Genomic DNA, 14,078 nt, shown 5'->3' on the forward strand with positions numbered 1-14,078 from the left:
ATCTTAAAAATGATAAAATTATAAGTTTACTTTTTATTCGAATCAAACGAAACAACCCCATTTTTTCCTTCACTGTAAATAATCCTCGTTTCAAGTCCCGGAGCACAAAGTTTTTGGGAAGTGTTGAAAAAATTGTTTCATCAGTGTTGTTTGTGATCCGGTTAAAAATTCCCTTATTTCGGTAATACAACTCTCTCTTCTGCTTCTCGAGAAGAAAAAAATGTACTCATGAGGAAAATCGATTCTAAAAAATTTCGTGACTTTCACTGTCGAAAGCGTACATTTTCTACTCTAAGTACTAAACTCTGCAATTCAAAATGCTCAAAAAAAGCGATTACCCTGATAAAAACAATTTTTTAGTCGTCCAATGTGATCCATTGGATATTTCAGTCTGGGAGGTTTCAACAATTTTTCCACATTTGAACCTAAAAGTTCATGGAAAAACTCACAGAGCCAACGTTTAAATTTTTTGCAACATATTATGATAAAAAATGAGGAAATGACGTTTTCGAAGAAAAAAATGCTAAAAATCTTTGTCAGTCTGAGAAGAGAATCAAACTCCAGTCGTCGAACGAGTTTCCCTTTAAAACGGTTTGAACGAAATAAAAAAATCACGAGAGCAGCTTATTGAAGTGAAAAAAAATCGGAAGTTTGTATGACTTAGTAATTTAAAGCTCGAACAGCAGTTTACTTTGCTATTATTAAATTAATTGTTTAATCAAACTTTGGTGAAGCTGAGGTTACTTACGTATAATTGTATATGTAGACGCACACTTAATTCTTGATAAGTCTTGTATGCTCTTGCGCGTATTTACCGAGCTGGTAAAAAAGCCACCGATGAATTCTGTTTGTAATTGTGAGATCCAAGTGGGAGCAGCTCAAGCGCAAGGTTTTTTGTATTTCGACGTCTCGGGGTTTTCAGTAAATTTGTGTCTTTCGCGAGAGTCAAACCGCGTGTTTAGCTCGAACGCTTCTGTTTCAACCACTTTTGTCTTCTCGCGCAGAGAAACGGCGAGACTCGAACGATCGGCGAATCGTCGGTTCATTGTCAAGGGAGAGCCTAGGATGACTCTCGGTATCCAATCCCTTACTTTTTCCTTCGCTTTAACCACGATTCTTGGATTAACACGAGTCACTGGTGTTTCCACGAAATTGTAAGTATTCGAATTTTAAATAACACTATTTTATCGCACCGCTTCATTCATTTGCATATTCCGGTCAAGGAACACAGTCGCGAGTACTTTTTCAAATCACTTATCTCTACGGAATATTTTTCCCATTTTTTTCTATATTACGCATTTATTTTACGTTTTAATTGCAAAAACAATTAAGTTGTTGACAAATAATTTTGCGACACGGACGATCAGTTTTTCTAATGGTTTTCCAGATAAAACTCATTACCTTATTTTTATTCCGAAACAATAATAGTTATGGTATTCGTTACAATGATTATTATCAGTAATATATGCGAAAGGAAATAAAATTTCGAGGGACGAATCACTCATAACGAATGTGAATTCATAATGAATATTTATAGGTTATAATAATTTGAATGTCATTAGATTATTCAATGAATATTTGTATATGAAATTTATAAAATTGAGTAAGATACATTTTTAAAAAACACTATTCAGGGCAAAATTTCAATTTCAATATATGAATATGCATCATTTTTTATTTGTTTTGAATTCACATTTTCTCTGCTATACGATTTGCTCTCGGTTGTTAAAAGTGCCTTATTTAAGGTGTGTTCCACTTATCGCCCAAAACGCCCAAAATGCCCCAATATCCTATCCCAGTAGCCGTCGTCTGGGCGTTACGGGCGATAAGTGGAACGCACCTTTAATGTATCTTGTAAATGGGCTTTTATAATAATTATCTCGGTATGAATGTCGTCGCAAGTGGTGCACGCTTACAAAGGAAGCGCTCTTGTCCTGCCACTGCAATAGATTCAACGTGGAATTGTATCACGGTACGATACTTACGGTCGGCGTATCGAAGGTTCTCGCAAAATCATGACAAACAAGATGTTCGGGAATGACAAAACTTTGTAGGAATTGCGTAGTCGAAAATAATCGACCGAGAAATTGTTGTTGATAGAAAAAATCGTGCGAAATAAATGAAATGTGAAATGGAGTCAACTACAATCGTGAAGGGACAAAAACAAACATAAAACGTGCTGGTCGAGGCCAAGTAAATTTTCGTAACCGAGTGCTCCCTCGTAAGTTCGCAAAAAATGACAAAACATCGAAGAAACTTCGTCTTAATGATCCATAACCTCCTATTCGGCCTCGTGATTTACAACTTAGCCTTTATTTTTCAAGACCACAAGATTATCGTAACTCGTTGTGATTGCAAAAGAGGATGAACAAAAAAGAAGATATGAAGCCCGCAATAAATTTTTGGTTAACCGCAAAACCGTTGTTCTTTTCCTTGGAAGTGTTGTGACGACGGATTATCGCGAAAGACAAAGAACGAGGGAGAGCGGGAAGCCGAAGGCCTAATAGAGGCGACGCGCTCCTTATTCGTGTTCGATCATCCGTGCATCGAACACACTCCGTACCCGGAACATTTCGGTACAACTCGAAAATTCAATTAAAAGGAAAACTAATAATTGGAGCGTACTATAGTCGAGGACTCGAGAAAAAAAATTGTTATTTTTTAAATGAAATCATTGGAATACTTTATCTCGGAGGTTGATGAGGGAAGCTACTATATATGAAATGGGAAATGCTGCATCATCACCGTATACCAATCAATTTATTAATTACAATCATGTCAAGAATAATATCGTAAAGTGATGAAAATAACCTGTCAAAGAGTTAAACGTCATTTTAAATGGTAGCAAATAAGAATTTTAATCTTATGAAATAATTCATTTCTTTATTTTTCTTCTTACAAAATTTTTGAATTAGGTTTCCATTTATTTTAGTGGAAAAGCTTTTCCGTCTTTTTTCGGCACTTTTTTCTCACTTCACCGCAAGTACGAGGCATAGAATATCCATTACGGAAGCGAACCAATCACGCTTGCTTCTCTTCGCTCAAAGACGAAGAATGCTCCAAAGAAATCGGTTCGCTGATTCACCAAACACGGCATCTATAAATTTTGTGGCAAACAAAAGATGAAATCCGTAAACCCATACAAACATTTGGATGTTTAGAACGCTTTATTCGTTGGCTCAATATTTTTCACTGCGATGAAAACATCGTTGAAACATCAAAAGCTCCGTTAAATCAATTTTAATTATAATTTTAATTTTATTATCACGAACAGAAAACATCTCGAGCTCGAGACGCTTGGGCAGCTTGGGGGGTTGTTTTCGAGCTCGTGTATACGTTTCACGTCCGCAAAAAACGGTTATAGGGATCTAGGCTGTTGCACAGATGGCGCGCGGAAGCAACGCGTAACGTTCCTTCTCCCCAGAGTCGCGATGTGTAAATAAAATATTTTCGGTAGGATTTTCGTTGATCATTTGTGATTAAATTTCAATGAGCCGAAATTAAAAAAGCTTGAATAAAAACGATTTCTATAAAACCCGAATGTTTTGAATAAATGAAATGAATAAATGGCAGCCTGTTTTGTTCCGTGTTTACTACCGAATTGAAGTCATGTTTAATTTTATAAAACGAAGAAAAATTGGAACATATGTTCATTCCCTGACGATGCATAAAATCCTCAACATATCGATAGTGCGGTGCCACGGTAATTCGTTCCTGTGAATTTAATTGTGAAATATTTCTCCATATTTTTCGTTCTCGTTCAACAAAAGACGTGTAAATAATCAACGACAGTTTTGACACCGGAGTAGGTATAACGATGAGGGTAACGAAATAGACATTTGCTTTCCGTTTTGATCAATCGATACGAGCCATTATATATGGATGCCTGCGAAGATGTGTAGCCTCGAAGCGTCGTGCGATCGTTCTCATAATTGCTAGTGAAATAAATTTAATATCAAAGTCTTCTATTATCTTTTTATAAATTCCGTAAAACGTCACGACAAGGCTTTTTTTAAATCGAAAAAGCATCGCCGTCTCTGTCAACGGGAGAATATTTAAGGGCAATAAATTTGCCTCGTGCCGAGACCGATAAAGGTTCGAAAATTTATTATAACCATGCAGCGCTGATAAAATCGTCCGATTTTCTCATCTCCCCTCTTTTTTTCTATGATCAAAATCAGGCCGCTTTTTACACATTATGCAATCGATGGAATTCAAGGTTGATTAATTACGTAGCGCCCCAAAACCAAACAGAAAATGACGATTAACATTTTCAACGATAATTATAATAATTTTAATTTCAAACGTGCCTTAGACCGCACGTCATGTTCATCGTGTCAGCATGAACGCATTCCCTCTCTCCGGCCCATGAATCACTGTGTCAAGCACGCAAATATAATTCCGTAGGCAAATGCCTTTATCTCGTGACTCAACCCAACTTCGTAGTAATTTTCACCTCGATAGGGCAACGTAAAAAAAATCATCCGAGACTACGACGTCGACCCAAGTCAAACAGATTTCGTCGATATTTAATTAATCCACTCGAATGACGTACGGGATACGTACAAAAACAGGTGCGAGCCGCGTTTCGCTCCTTCGTGTGACTGTTCGAGCGTTTCCACCCCTTTGGAGCCTCGCCGTGCAAACGGGTTTGAACTTATTTTTTTCTTTATTCTCGAGTTTCTGGCGGAAAAAAAAATATTTTTTTTTTCTCAAAAATCATAATTTTATTCGAACTCGTGTTCCACGATTGCATGCAGATGGGCAAATTTTTCATTTTCAATTTACAATTTTCGACCGATTTTCCTGAAAACGTAGAAATATAATGATTTTTTTACTGGAAAATAAAAAATTGTTCGAAGATCGTGATTCTTTTTATGCGAAAAAACATTTTTATGCAAAGATTTGCGAGTAAGAATTTTATTTTTATTTTTTTTATTGTTGAAATCTGACGTTTACGGTGCGAGAATTCTGACTGACTAGAGCAACGTGGATCGAAAAACACTGAGACGAACGGGCAATTTTTCCAATAAAATTTGAGCCAGGAAAAGTCTCTTTGCTGGCTTGAGAATTTTTCAAAATTATTTGACGGGGAGCGAAGAACCAAAAATTAAGGAAAATTCCATGGCCATGAACCCTGGACAAAAATTTTTTATTCAAACTCGAGCAGTAAAAACAAAATTCCGGTAAAATGTTGAAACATTTTGTTGCACGTGCTCAAATTTTGAAGTATCGAAATTTCGGAACACTCAAATCCGATTGAACTTTGACGTTTTTTTTGCACAAATCCAACCAAATTTTCTAAGCCCTGAGAATAAAAGGGTGGGGCTCAATACGTCGAATAACTGAATTGTAGAACGGTCGATATTTCGAAATATTTAAAGTTCTCCTATCAGTTTGGAGAAAAATAAGTAATTCGAAATTCTTATTCCCGATCGACTATTCAGCAGATTGCGTGTTTAATCAAAAATTTCTTCTTTGAATTCGTATTTACTCGAAAATATATATTTCGAATGTTTTCATTTCGAATGCAATTTAAACAGACCATCCGAATATCAAAAGTTCATATATTTTCGAATTCAAAATGGAGAGTAATTGTTTTACAGACAGACCAGAATATAGAGTAGCAAAAAATCGAAAGTGAATTTTTCGAGCCTATAAAGCTTAGATATGCAGAATAACGATAGCTCGAAAAGGCGAAAGTCGAAATGGCGATGTTTAAAATTGGAGATCACCGGTCTGAGTAAGTGAGTGAGTGAGACGCGTGTATTTGGAGCTCCGCTGCATTTCTTGATTTTGATCGATCGACTTTCTAACATTTCGCTATTTTGACTGTTCGACTTTTTGGTGTTTCAGTATTTCAACCTCAGTAATATTTGATCTTTCGTTATGATATTTTCAAAATTGTAAATTTTCACAGTATCACTGACCGTAGTAATTTATGAATCGAAAGAGTGATAGTCGAATTTTCGAAAAATCGATATTTTAGTCATCGTCCTATGGGCGATTGTTACATTCTATTTTCGATGTAAACGTGCTTCGAACCTTGCAGTTTCTGCTTTATTTATTTTCGGCATTCAAACCTCTAGTCGAATCTACCTGTCTCCATATTATCATTCGAAATTTATAAACTCGAGATTTTAGCTGTTCGAAATTTTAGTCATTCCAACATTTGATCCCCACCCGAATAAAATTGATTGAATCACCGAAATATTTTATTGCAAAAATTCAGGAAAATTTGTTGATTCGGGTAACGAAATTCCGAATGTTTCTGTGACGAAAGTTCGTTACAACAATGAAGCAATTTGTTGCGAGGACAAATTTCGTCTCCGGATACCTCAAAACACTATTCCGAGGAGACAAAAAAATGTCAGTTGACAAGCTCGTGTCCGTGAGAAAAGCAAATCGAGCGTTATGCACATAGAAAATGAAGGAAAATCGTAATTCGTTGTCGCGGAGACATCGGAAAGGCTCGGCTGGCGGTGCCCTTTAAATCTCAGCCGCTGAAAGTTTAAATATCGCGCGTGATAAGGCGAGAAGAAGCGGCCCCGATACGGGAGCGAAAAACAAAGCGTTTGTGTGTCAAATAAATACAGACGAGAAAATTATTATCCGCGCAGCGGCGGCGCTTTGTACGGGTCCGCGTGACTGAGGAATTTCCTTCCTCCTCTCCGGCAATTTTTACCGACGAGATTTACGAGATCATTGTCTCCGTTCAATAGCTCATTGTGTCGCGTATTAATAATTCATCGAATATTCCGTTAAGTCGTCAGCGCCTCGCGCTGCCGCAACTACGAAACATGTGACGCCCTCGAGCCTCTTCCGCGCGCACTTCCAATTTCCACCACTTGTCTCATTGTTGTCCCGACGAGCGCGTGCCTCTGCCGCAGACAAACAATGCGAACAATAAACTTTTGCTCTCGACAGCTGGTGCATCTCAATTCCGACGACATCAACTTTGTAAACACTCCAACTATGTTATTTTCTTCTTCCTCCAACGTCGATAACAAACTTTTTTCATTGGCTCAACATTCAGCAGTCTTGGGGGCCGAGGATTTCAACTTTTGGCCTGAACGTCATCCCTCGGGAGTATTTCCACTGTTGCGTTGTCGACCCTAAAGAATGCGCCAATTTTGAGGGGTTGCAAAGAATTTCAAGAAAAATTTCCCAACTGACGGCTTTTCGGTTACTTTTTCCTGTTTTTCTCTTCGCCACGAAACTCTCAGATTTTTTCTACAAAAAAATTCTAGAAAAAAAATGCTCGAAAGGTAAAATTTGCAAAATACTTCCTCAAGATGGTCAAGATGCACGATGAGATGCTATATTTTTCATTTTGGCTTCCTCATAGAGGAAGCTTCAAGCATTGTTCTAAAAAAAGCTTGAGAAAGCAATTTGTTACTTTTGAGTTTTTTTTTTAATAAAATTTTAACTTATTAATCGACTTTTAACTTCTCCAAATTAATTTCCAAAAATTAAAGCCGATTTTACGAGAAACTCATATTTTCGTAAAATTCCAAAAATCATAAAATTTAAACCGCTCAACCGATATATTTCTCAAATTCAATACCAACCTTCCTATTATGATAATCTATTTATAAAAAAAAAATTAGTAATAAATCTTAAAATTTCCGGGAGTTTGAGCGTCGACACCCTTTTTTTAAAAATTCCAAATCGTCGTAAGACGTCGTAGGATTTTTTTTTTAAATACTGACAAAATTATCAGAGAACGAAGAGCTTTGTTCAGATTAACATCTATGCAAAACGGTGGCCCTGTATCTTAAATCGTTTTCGAGTTATAAGCGTTTGAATTTTGCAGTGCGATGACACACACACACACGCATCCGGCCATTTTTTCTAGATATGATTTTTTGATGTTTTTGGACATTTTGAGCACATTGACATTGAAAACTGGGAAGAAAAAATTTTCATCGTCAGATAGCTTCCTCTATGAGGAAGCAAAAACGAACGAAAAATTTCATTATTTCGAGTACTAAAATGATGGGATTTTGCAATGATTATTCACAGCGATGGAAGCTGTCCCGCGATATCCATGGCAAGTACCTTGACTCAGACGGAGCTTTTGCAGGAACTCACAAACGACTGTCGATATGATAAAATGGTTCGACCGCCTGGAGAAGTCAACGCTAGTGATCCGACCATCGTGGTTTCCAGGGCTTATATTTACACCATCAAATCCAACATGGCCAAGACATTGGTTATTATTTCAGTGATATTTTGTTCCTGAAATTATAGAAAATTATATTTTTTCAAATTATTTCCATTTTTACAAAGTTATTGTATTTCTAGACGATTGTCGATGTTCAAAAACTTCGAAGCTTAAGGAAGATCACGCGAATCTAATGGAAATCGAAAAATCCAACTTTAAAAGTTGAAATTTCTAAATGTGCTAGAGATCTACCGTCTAGTTGTCGAGAAAACAATTAACGAAAATCACATTTTTCAAAGGGTAAAGCTCTTATGGCAGGCGCACTTCCTGGCGAGCATTTGGATTTCATGAAACAGGATCCTCCCAACTTTAGAGAGCCAAAAACGAGAATAAGAGAATACAATGTTCTGGCATGATCTCAGCCGAATTATAAAAATTCGCAGATTTTCGATGGAAAAAAATGGTCTAAATTTTCGGTGTGGCGGGGGTGGGAGTTCCGCTTTGCCCTACTCTTTCCCCTATTCAAGAAAGAAAGTGCATTTTATGGTTGCATAACGTTTCATGACTTTTTAAGAGTTTTTCCATGACGATTTTCCTTAAAATAGGAAAAAACATAGAAAAATCGTTTGAGGGACCGCTAAATATTTGTTTTTTAATCTTCTTCGGCCCACGAAAAAAATCGATTTTTTTTAAGCAACCTAATACACATGTAAATAGAAAATGGCTGCTGTCACATTTTGCTTGACGATTTTACTACGAAAGTGTTTAAACCGCTATCGTAATATTAAAAATTTATCAATCTCAACAAATAAGTTACACATACTTTTAATAATTGCGAGAATAAATTTTGATCGTTTCTTCTCGATCATCAAAAGAACAAAAAAGTTGGTTTTTTGTATCGCAAATAACGCGTGATCCTCCTTAAAATTCATTTTGTTTCAATTTTCATAGAATTCTTGGATTTCGAGACGATAATCGATGCTAGTATGGTTAAAAGCTAAACTTGGAAGTGTAAAATCGATTTTTGGGAACGTGGGCTCTTGAAAGGGGTCGAAAAAGAGTTGGAAATCTTGTGGGGGATAATATAATTCGTGAATGCGATAATACGATTGAATTGTACAAAATTTTATTAGTTTTTTCATGACGAATAAAAAGGTCCACTAAGAAGACGTTTTTGGTGAACAAGTAACTATGGAAACTTCATAAAATGAAAAAAAGGTATTGAAAAAACGTGAAAAAAAAGTGACCGTCATAAAAAATTGACACAAAAAAATCCGATAATTTTCGACGCCGTTTAAGGGTCCGCGTTCCAACTGTCGAGAATTTCAAAATTTATTAAAAATTTAAATGGCGAATTATACGGAGCCTGGCATCACAATAATTCTTTAATAAAATTTCTATTTTTCCAGCAATTCGACGTCCACATGATGCTACAATTTCGTTATCTTGATCCCCGCTTAAAATATTCCGACATTGCGCCTCGTTTCACGCAAATCTTTGGAGGTCAGTCGGCCCACGACTTAATATGGACGCCCACAGTATTCGTTGCGAACGAGCGCAGTTCCGTCATAATGGGAAACAGCGTTAAAGATCTCTTGATATCGATCGACCCCTCGGGAATGGTTGTCCTAAATACGAGGTCAAAAAGCCTCCAATTAATGAATTTTATTCTCTCATGACTCCAACGATTTTCATTCACGTCTCCCATGGTTGTCGTTTTATTTGATTACAGACTCGAGGCGATTTTGAACTGTGGCCTGCGTCTCGAAAAATTTCCATTCGATGTTCAAGAGTGCCCACTGGTTTTCGAGAGCTGTACGAATTTTTGTTTCCATTTCAATCAACCCACAAAGAAGTTTTTTCGTCTTTGAAATATTTTTTATAGTATTTGATCGATTCTCAAATGGTTTTTGAGCCTGAAGTTTTATTTTATTTTTTTTTTTTTCACTATTTCGTTGCATTGATTTCCAAAGGGACCCACAACATCCAGGAAATGAAACTGGACTGGGACGAGGCTCCGATAATCCTGGCCGATGAATTGCATCTGACCGAATATCGACTGGTTGAGAAATGGGTCAATAAGTCCGCGGTCTCTTACACTGCGGCGCAACAGCACTACGGCCACTTCGGTAATTGAGCTGCGCTCGTAATGTTCGTCTACCGATTTTAGTTCCTCGTTATTCTTGGTCTCCATTATTTTGACGAGTAAAATTTATTTTCGCGCTTGAATTATTTTCTCTTTCTTTGCTGGTGGGATTTTAGCATTTTTTCCGTAATTATTTAGCGCTCTTATCGTTGTTTACCATCCACTCGCGGAGGGTAACGATTCGTGCCACTTTTTTCAGCGGCGTTTTCGATGATTTTTATTCGTTCTTTTTACAACTCGAACGCTTTCCGATGCCATCGCTTGCTCACACGAATTGGATTCCCCCGAATAGGCTCTATACAATTTCAAACGCTCGCGTTACCTCCTTTAAATTCTGAATGACACACTTTTTTCACCGCATTTCCTTCTTCGGTTTTACTTAACGAATTGCATTGCAGCTGGAAATTTCAGCTCGATAAGCATCACTTTCAAACTCGCTAGGGAAATGGGCTTCTTCATGATGGACTATTACATCCCCTCGATACTCATCGTTGTCATATCCTGGGTCTCGTTCTGGCTTCACATGGACGCTGGCCCACCACGAATTGTGCTCGGTGAGTTCGAGAGCGCGAGGGACTAACGCCGAGTTTCAACGTGGACAGAAAAATCATTTTAAAGCCTACCAATTTTTTCTTTAATTCGAATCGCGAGGCGATTCGACGCGATTTTTTCATGGGAGATCGTTAAGAAAAGAAGCCTCGGGTGCCTGCTCCTTTATTGTTGGATTATTTTAATCGAAAAGCGTTTCGAAATTTCAATTCGGTTCGAACGAAAAATCGTAAATTAAGGGATTCGCTTTTCAGGGACAAACACTATTTTGGCGTTCATGACACTGGCCTCGAAAGTGGAAAATTCGCTGCCCAAGGTTTCGTACATAAAAGCGAGCGAAATATGGTTTCTGGGCTGCACTATTTTTCTCTTCGCTGCGATGGTCGAATTCGCTTTCGTCAACACGATTTATCGAAGGAAGTGAGTTACTTCGAGAACGTAGCTGGAGAACCTTTTTTCACTGGCTCCAAAATTTGTCCGATTTCATGATAAGATTTTTCGTACCTTCAGGAAAAACGTGCCTCTGAAAAAGGTCAACAGCAAATATATCCTCAAATCGACCCTCACCCCACGCCTCGCGAGGAAACAATTCCACAAAAACACAACCGGACTAGAGAGATCACGATCTTGGTCGTCCCTCGATAACGCTAATTCTATGGAGCAGGATTACACCTATCAGAATTACCTCACGGTCCACGTGAGTATCACTCGACAAAAATGAAGAAAAAAACATTTTTCTCCTCACGAATTTCACAACAGTCGCGCTCTTCGATCGTTTTTGCCATTTTTTTTCCAATCAATTTCGTCTCGAGCATTGAAATGCTGCTAAACGTTCGATCGTGTTTTTAAAATTGAAATTTTTCAAAAAAACTTTTACTAAAATGAAAAATAATTAGCAAAATTTGTAAAAATCAGCATTGCACGTGCGTGCAGTTGCGAGTCAAAGGAGAGAAAATTTCATTTTCTTAACCCATTAAGCGTTCCGATTTTTAAGTAAACTTTCAACGCGATTATTTTTCATGTTATCGGCGTTGAAAAAATGTTGTTTTCAGATATATCGACGTAGAATTTTGTGCTCTTTTAGAATACTGGCTCAAAATTCCGATTAGACATGAAGAAAAAAAAAATATGGCCGATTCAAACGTGAAAAACGTGAACATTTTTGAAAAAAAACTTTTTTTGTATTTTTTTTTAGCAATGATTACGATAGTTAAAATTTAACAAGGAATTTTCATGTAATAATTGAATCACTCCTTTTTACAATATGGCGGCAGGAACGTAAATATTTTACAAAAACATAAGCTAATTTTTTTCTCGTAAACTATTGAGCTTAGCTCAAATTATGCAAGTACAAAAATGTCTTGGAACTGATCAAAGAATATCCTCAAATTTTTAAAAAATTTTTTGAGATGATTTTTTATTTTCTAAAATATCAAAAAAAAATTAAAATTGACAAATTTCATTTTTTTCTTAAAAAAATTGAGGGTATTCTTTGACCAATTCTAAGATATTCTTCTTCCTCAATAATTTGTGCTAAACTCGATATAGTTTCCGAGAAAAAAATTAACTTATTTTTGTAGCATATTTACGTTCTTGCCGTCATAAAAAATGCGAAAAATGTTTTTTTCAAAAATGTTCACGTTTTTCACGTTTGAATCGGCCATATTTTTTTTCTTCTTTTTGTCCAATCGGAATTTTGAACCAGTAGTCTGAAAGAGCACAAAATTCTACGTCGATATGTCTGAAAACAACATTTTTTCAACCCCGATAACATAAAAAATAATCGCGTTGAAAGTTTGCTTAAAAATCGGGACGCTTGGGCGTCAATGGGTTAAATAGAAGCATCGATTATGCTGAAATTCACCATATTCGCGTTTTTGGATCGTTTTTATCATTTTTCTCAATTTAATTTCACCTCGAGCATTGAAACGCTGCTCAATATTCGATCGTGTTTTCAAAATTGATATTCTCAAAAAAAATTCTAAACACGTAACCGACTGCACGGTTACGCGTCTACCCGCACGGGCAAAAGCCGGGAGTTATGTGTTTGACCACGGTCAGCTGATTTTTTAAATTCAAGCATCTATTTTGACGAATTAGCGTGGATAGAAAAAAGTGCGGTTTTTGATCCTCCGAATAATTTTGGCAGAGTTTTCCCAGCACGATCAACATTCCGTCGGTAAAAATAGAGGAAGACGAGAAAGATAAGGATACTTCGAACGGCAGCGTATTGACGATAGAGTCGAGCTCACCGCCAGCGCCGGCTCCCCCGCCACCGAAATCATTCGCACGGAGACCGACACTCGCGAAGCTTCACAACTTTACGACGATGACGCCTCAACAAATCGCCCAATGGATCGACAAGCGCAGCAGGATCGTCTTTCCCGCTGCTTTCCTCATATTCAATATTTTGTACTGGTCGTTCATTTGGATTTAAGGTGGAAAAATTCGTCGGAGGCTAAAAAGTGTAGACTTCGTAAGATCGATTTAGTTGAACGAGTAATTCGATCATCGCATTCTTGATTTTTAATTCAGTTCGTTTTGTTTTCATCGTCGATGACAGTTGCGAATGAAGGTTCTTAAGGAATCATCGATTTTTCTATAATTTAATGTTTTTTCGTTGATTATTGCGAATCAAGGATCAATGTACAAGTCAAGTACGGTGCAGAACGAGTTTTTTCAATCCGAGACGAGAAACTTGTTGGTTCAAATCACCAAAAGTTCCGTTGAATCAATGTCAATTAAATTCATAGACTCAACAAAAATTTTATTGACTCGATCGCTCAATGCGTTGGCTTTAATATTGCTCACGAAAACGAAAGGGTCGTTGAGTCAACAAATGTCCCGTCGATAATCCAACGAAAGTTTTATCCAATCATCACGTTTCCCGTCTCAGTCCATAATTATGAGTGTAGGAAAGCTGTCTCGGGTCTGAGAGACCCGGAGAGACGCAAATCCCTCGATTTCCTAACCAACGAATATTTATTCCCCCAAACTTCGAATATCTGGTTTGATTTTTAATAAAAATGTAAACAGACCCGGTTTTGTTGATACTTAAAACCGCAGGATAACCGGGTCTCGCAGACCTCGAGGCCGGAGGCTCGGAGCGGAGCGGAAAGTAAGCGCGCTCCCAAAGTTGTGGCTGCTAATAAAAAATATTAAAATAAGTCATTTATACACAAATATACAGCGCAATAAAAAAAAGCTTTTCCATGA

At 37.2% G+C, this 14,078-nt stretch overlaps 1 protein-coding gene across 3 annotated transcripts; it reads left to right on the plus strand.

Moving 5' to 3' along the window:
- The first annotated feature begins 96 nt into the window (after window positions 1–96).
- Window positions 97–14,078, plus strand: LOC122414330 (Secretory chloride channel). 3 transcript variants are annotated; one of them, XM_043425490.1, is made up of 9 exons: window positions 97–1,154; window positions 8,026–8,215; window positions 9,577–9,806; window positions 9,900–9,982; window positions 10,141–10,296; window positions 10,712–10,867; window positions 11,117–11,282; window positions 11,373–11,559; window positions 13,012–14,078. In XM_043425490.1, the coding sequence occupies exons 1-9, from the start codon at window positions 796–798 to the stop codon at window positions 13,297–13,299; spliced, it is 1,815 nt and encodes a 604-aa protein (XP_043281425.1). In that variant the 5' UTR covers window positions 97–795; the 3' UTR covers window positions 13,300–14,078. The 3 variants fall into 3 exon arrangements, with proteins under 3 accessions (XP_043281425.1, XP_043281427.1, XP_043281426.1); XM_043425492.1 differs by lacking the exon at window positions 97–1,154 and adding an exon at window positions 4,018–4,095; XM_043425491.1 differs by lacking the exon at window positions 97–1,154 and adding an exon at window positions 4,615–4,649.

This window comes from Venturia canescens, chromosome 8 (genome assembly GCF_019457755.1).
Source record: "Venturia canescens isolate UGA chromosome 8, ASM1945775v1, whole genome shotgun sequence".
NCBI classification, from domain to species: domain Eukaryota; kingdom Metazoa; phylum Arthropoda; class Insecta; order Hymenoptera; family Ichneumonidae; genus Venturia; species Venturia canescens.

Coding starts and splice junctions, on each gene's coding strand:
- LOC122414330 (XM_043425490.1), top strand. CDS start 796: ATGCTCTTGCGCGTATTTACCGAGCTGGTAAAAAAGCCACCGATGAAT. Junction 9,807..9,899: donor ATGGTTGTCCTAAATACGAG/GTCAAAAAGCCT, acceptor ATTTGATTACAG/ACTCGAGGCGATTTTGAACT. Junction 11,560..13,011: donor AGAATTACCTCACGGTCCAC/GTGAGTATCACT, acceptor TAATTTTGGCAG/AGTTTTCCCAGCACGATCAA.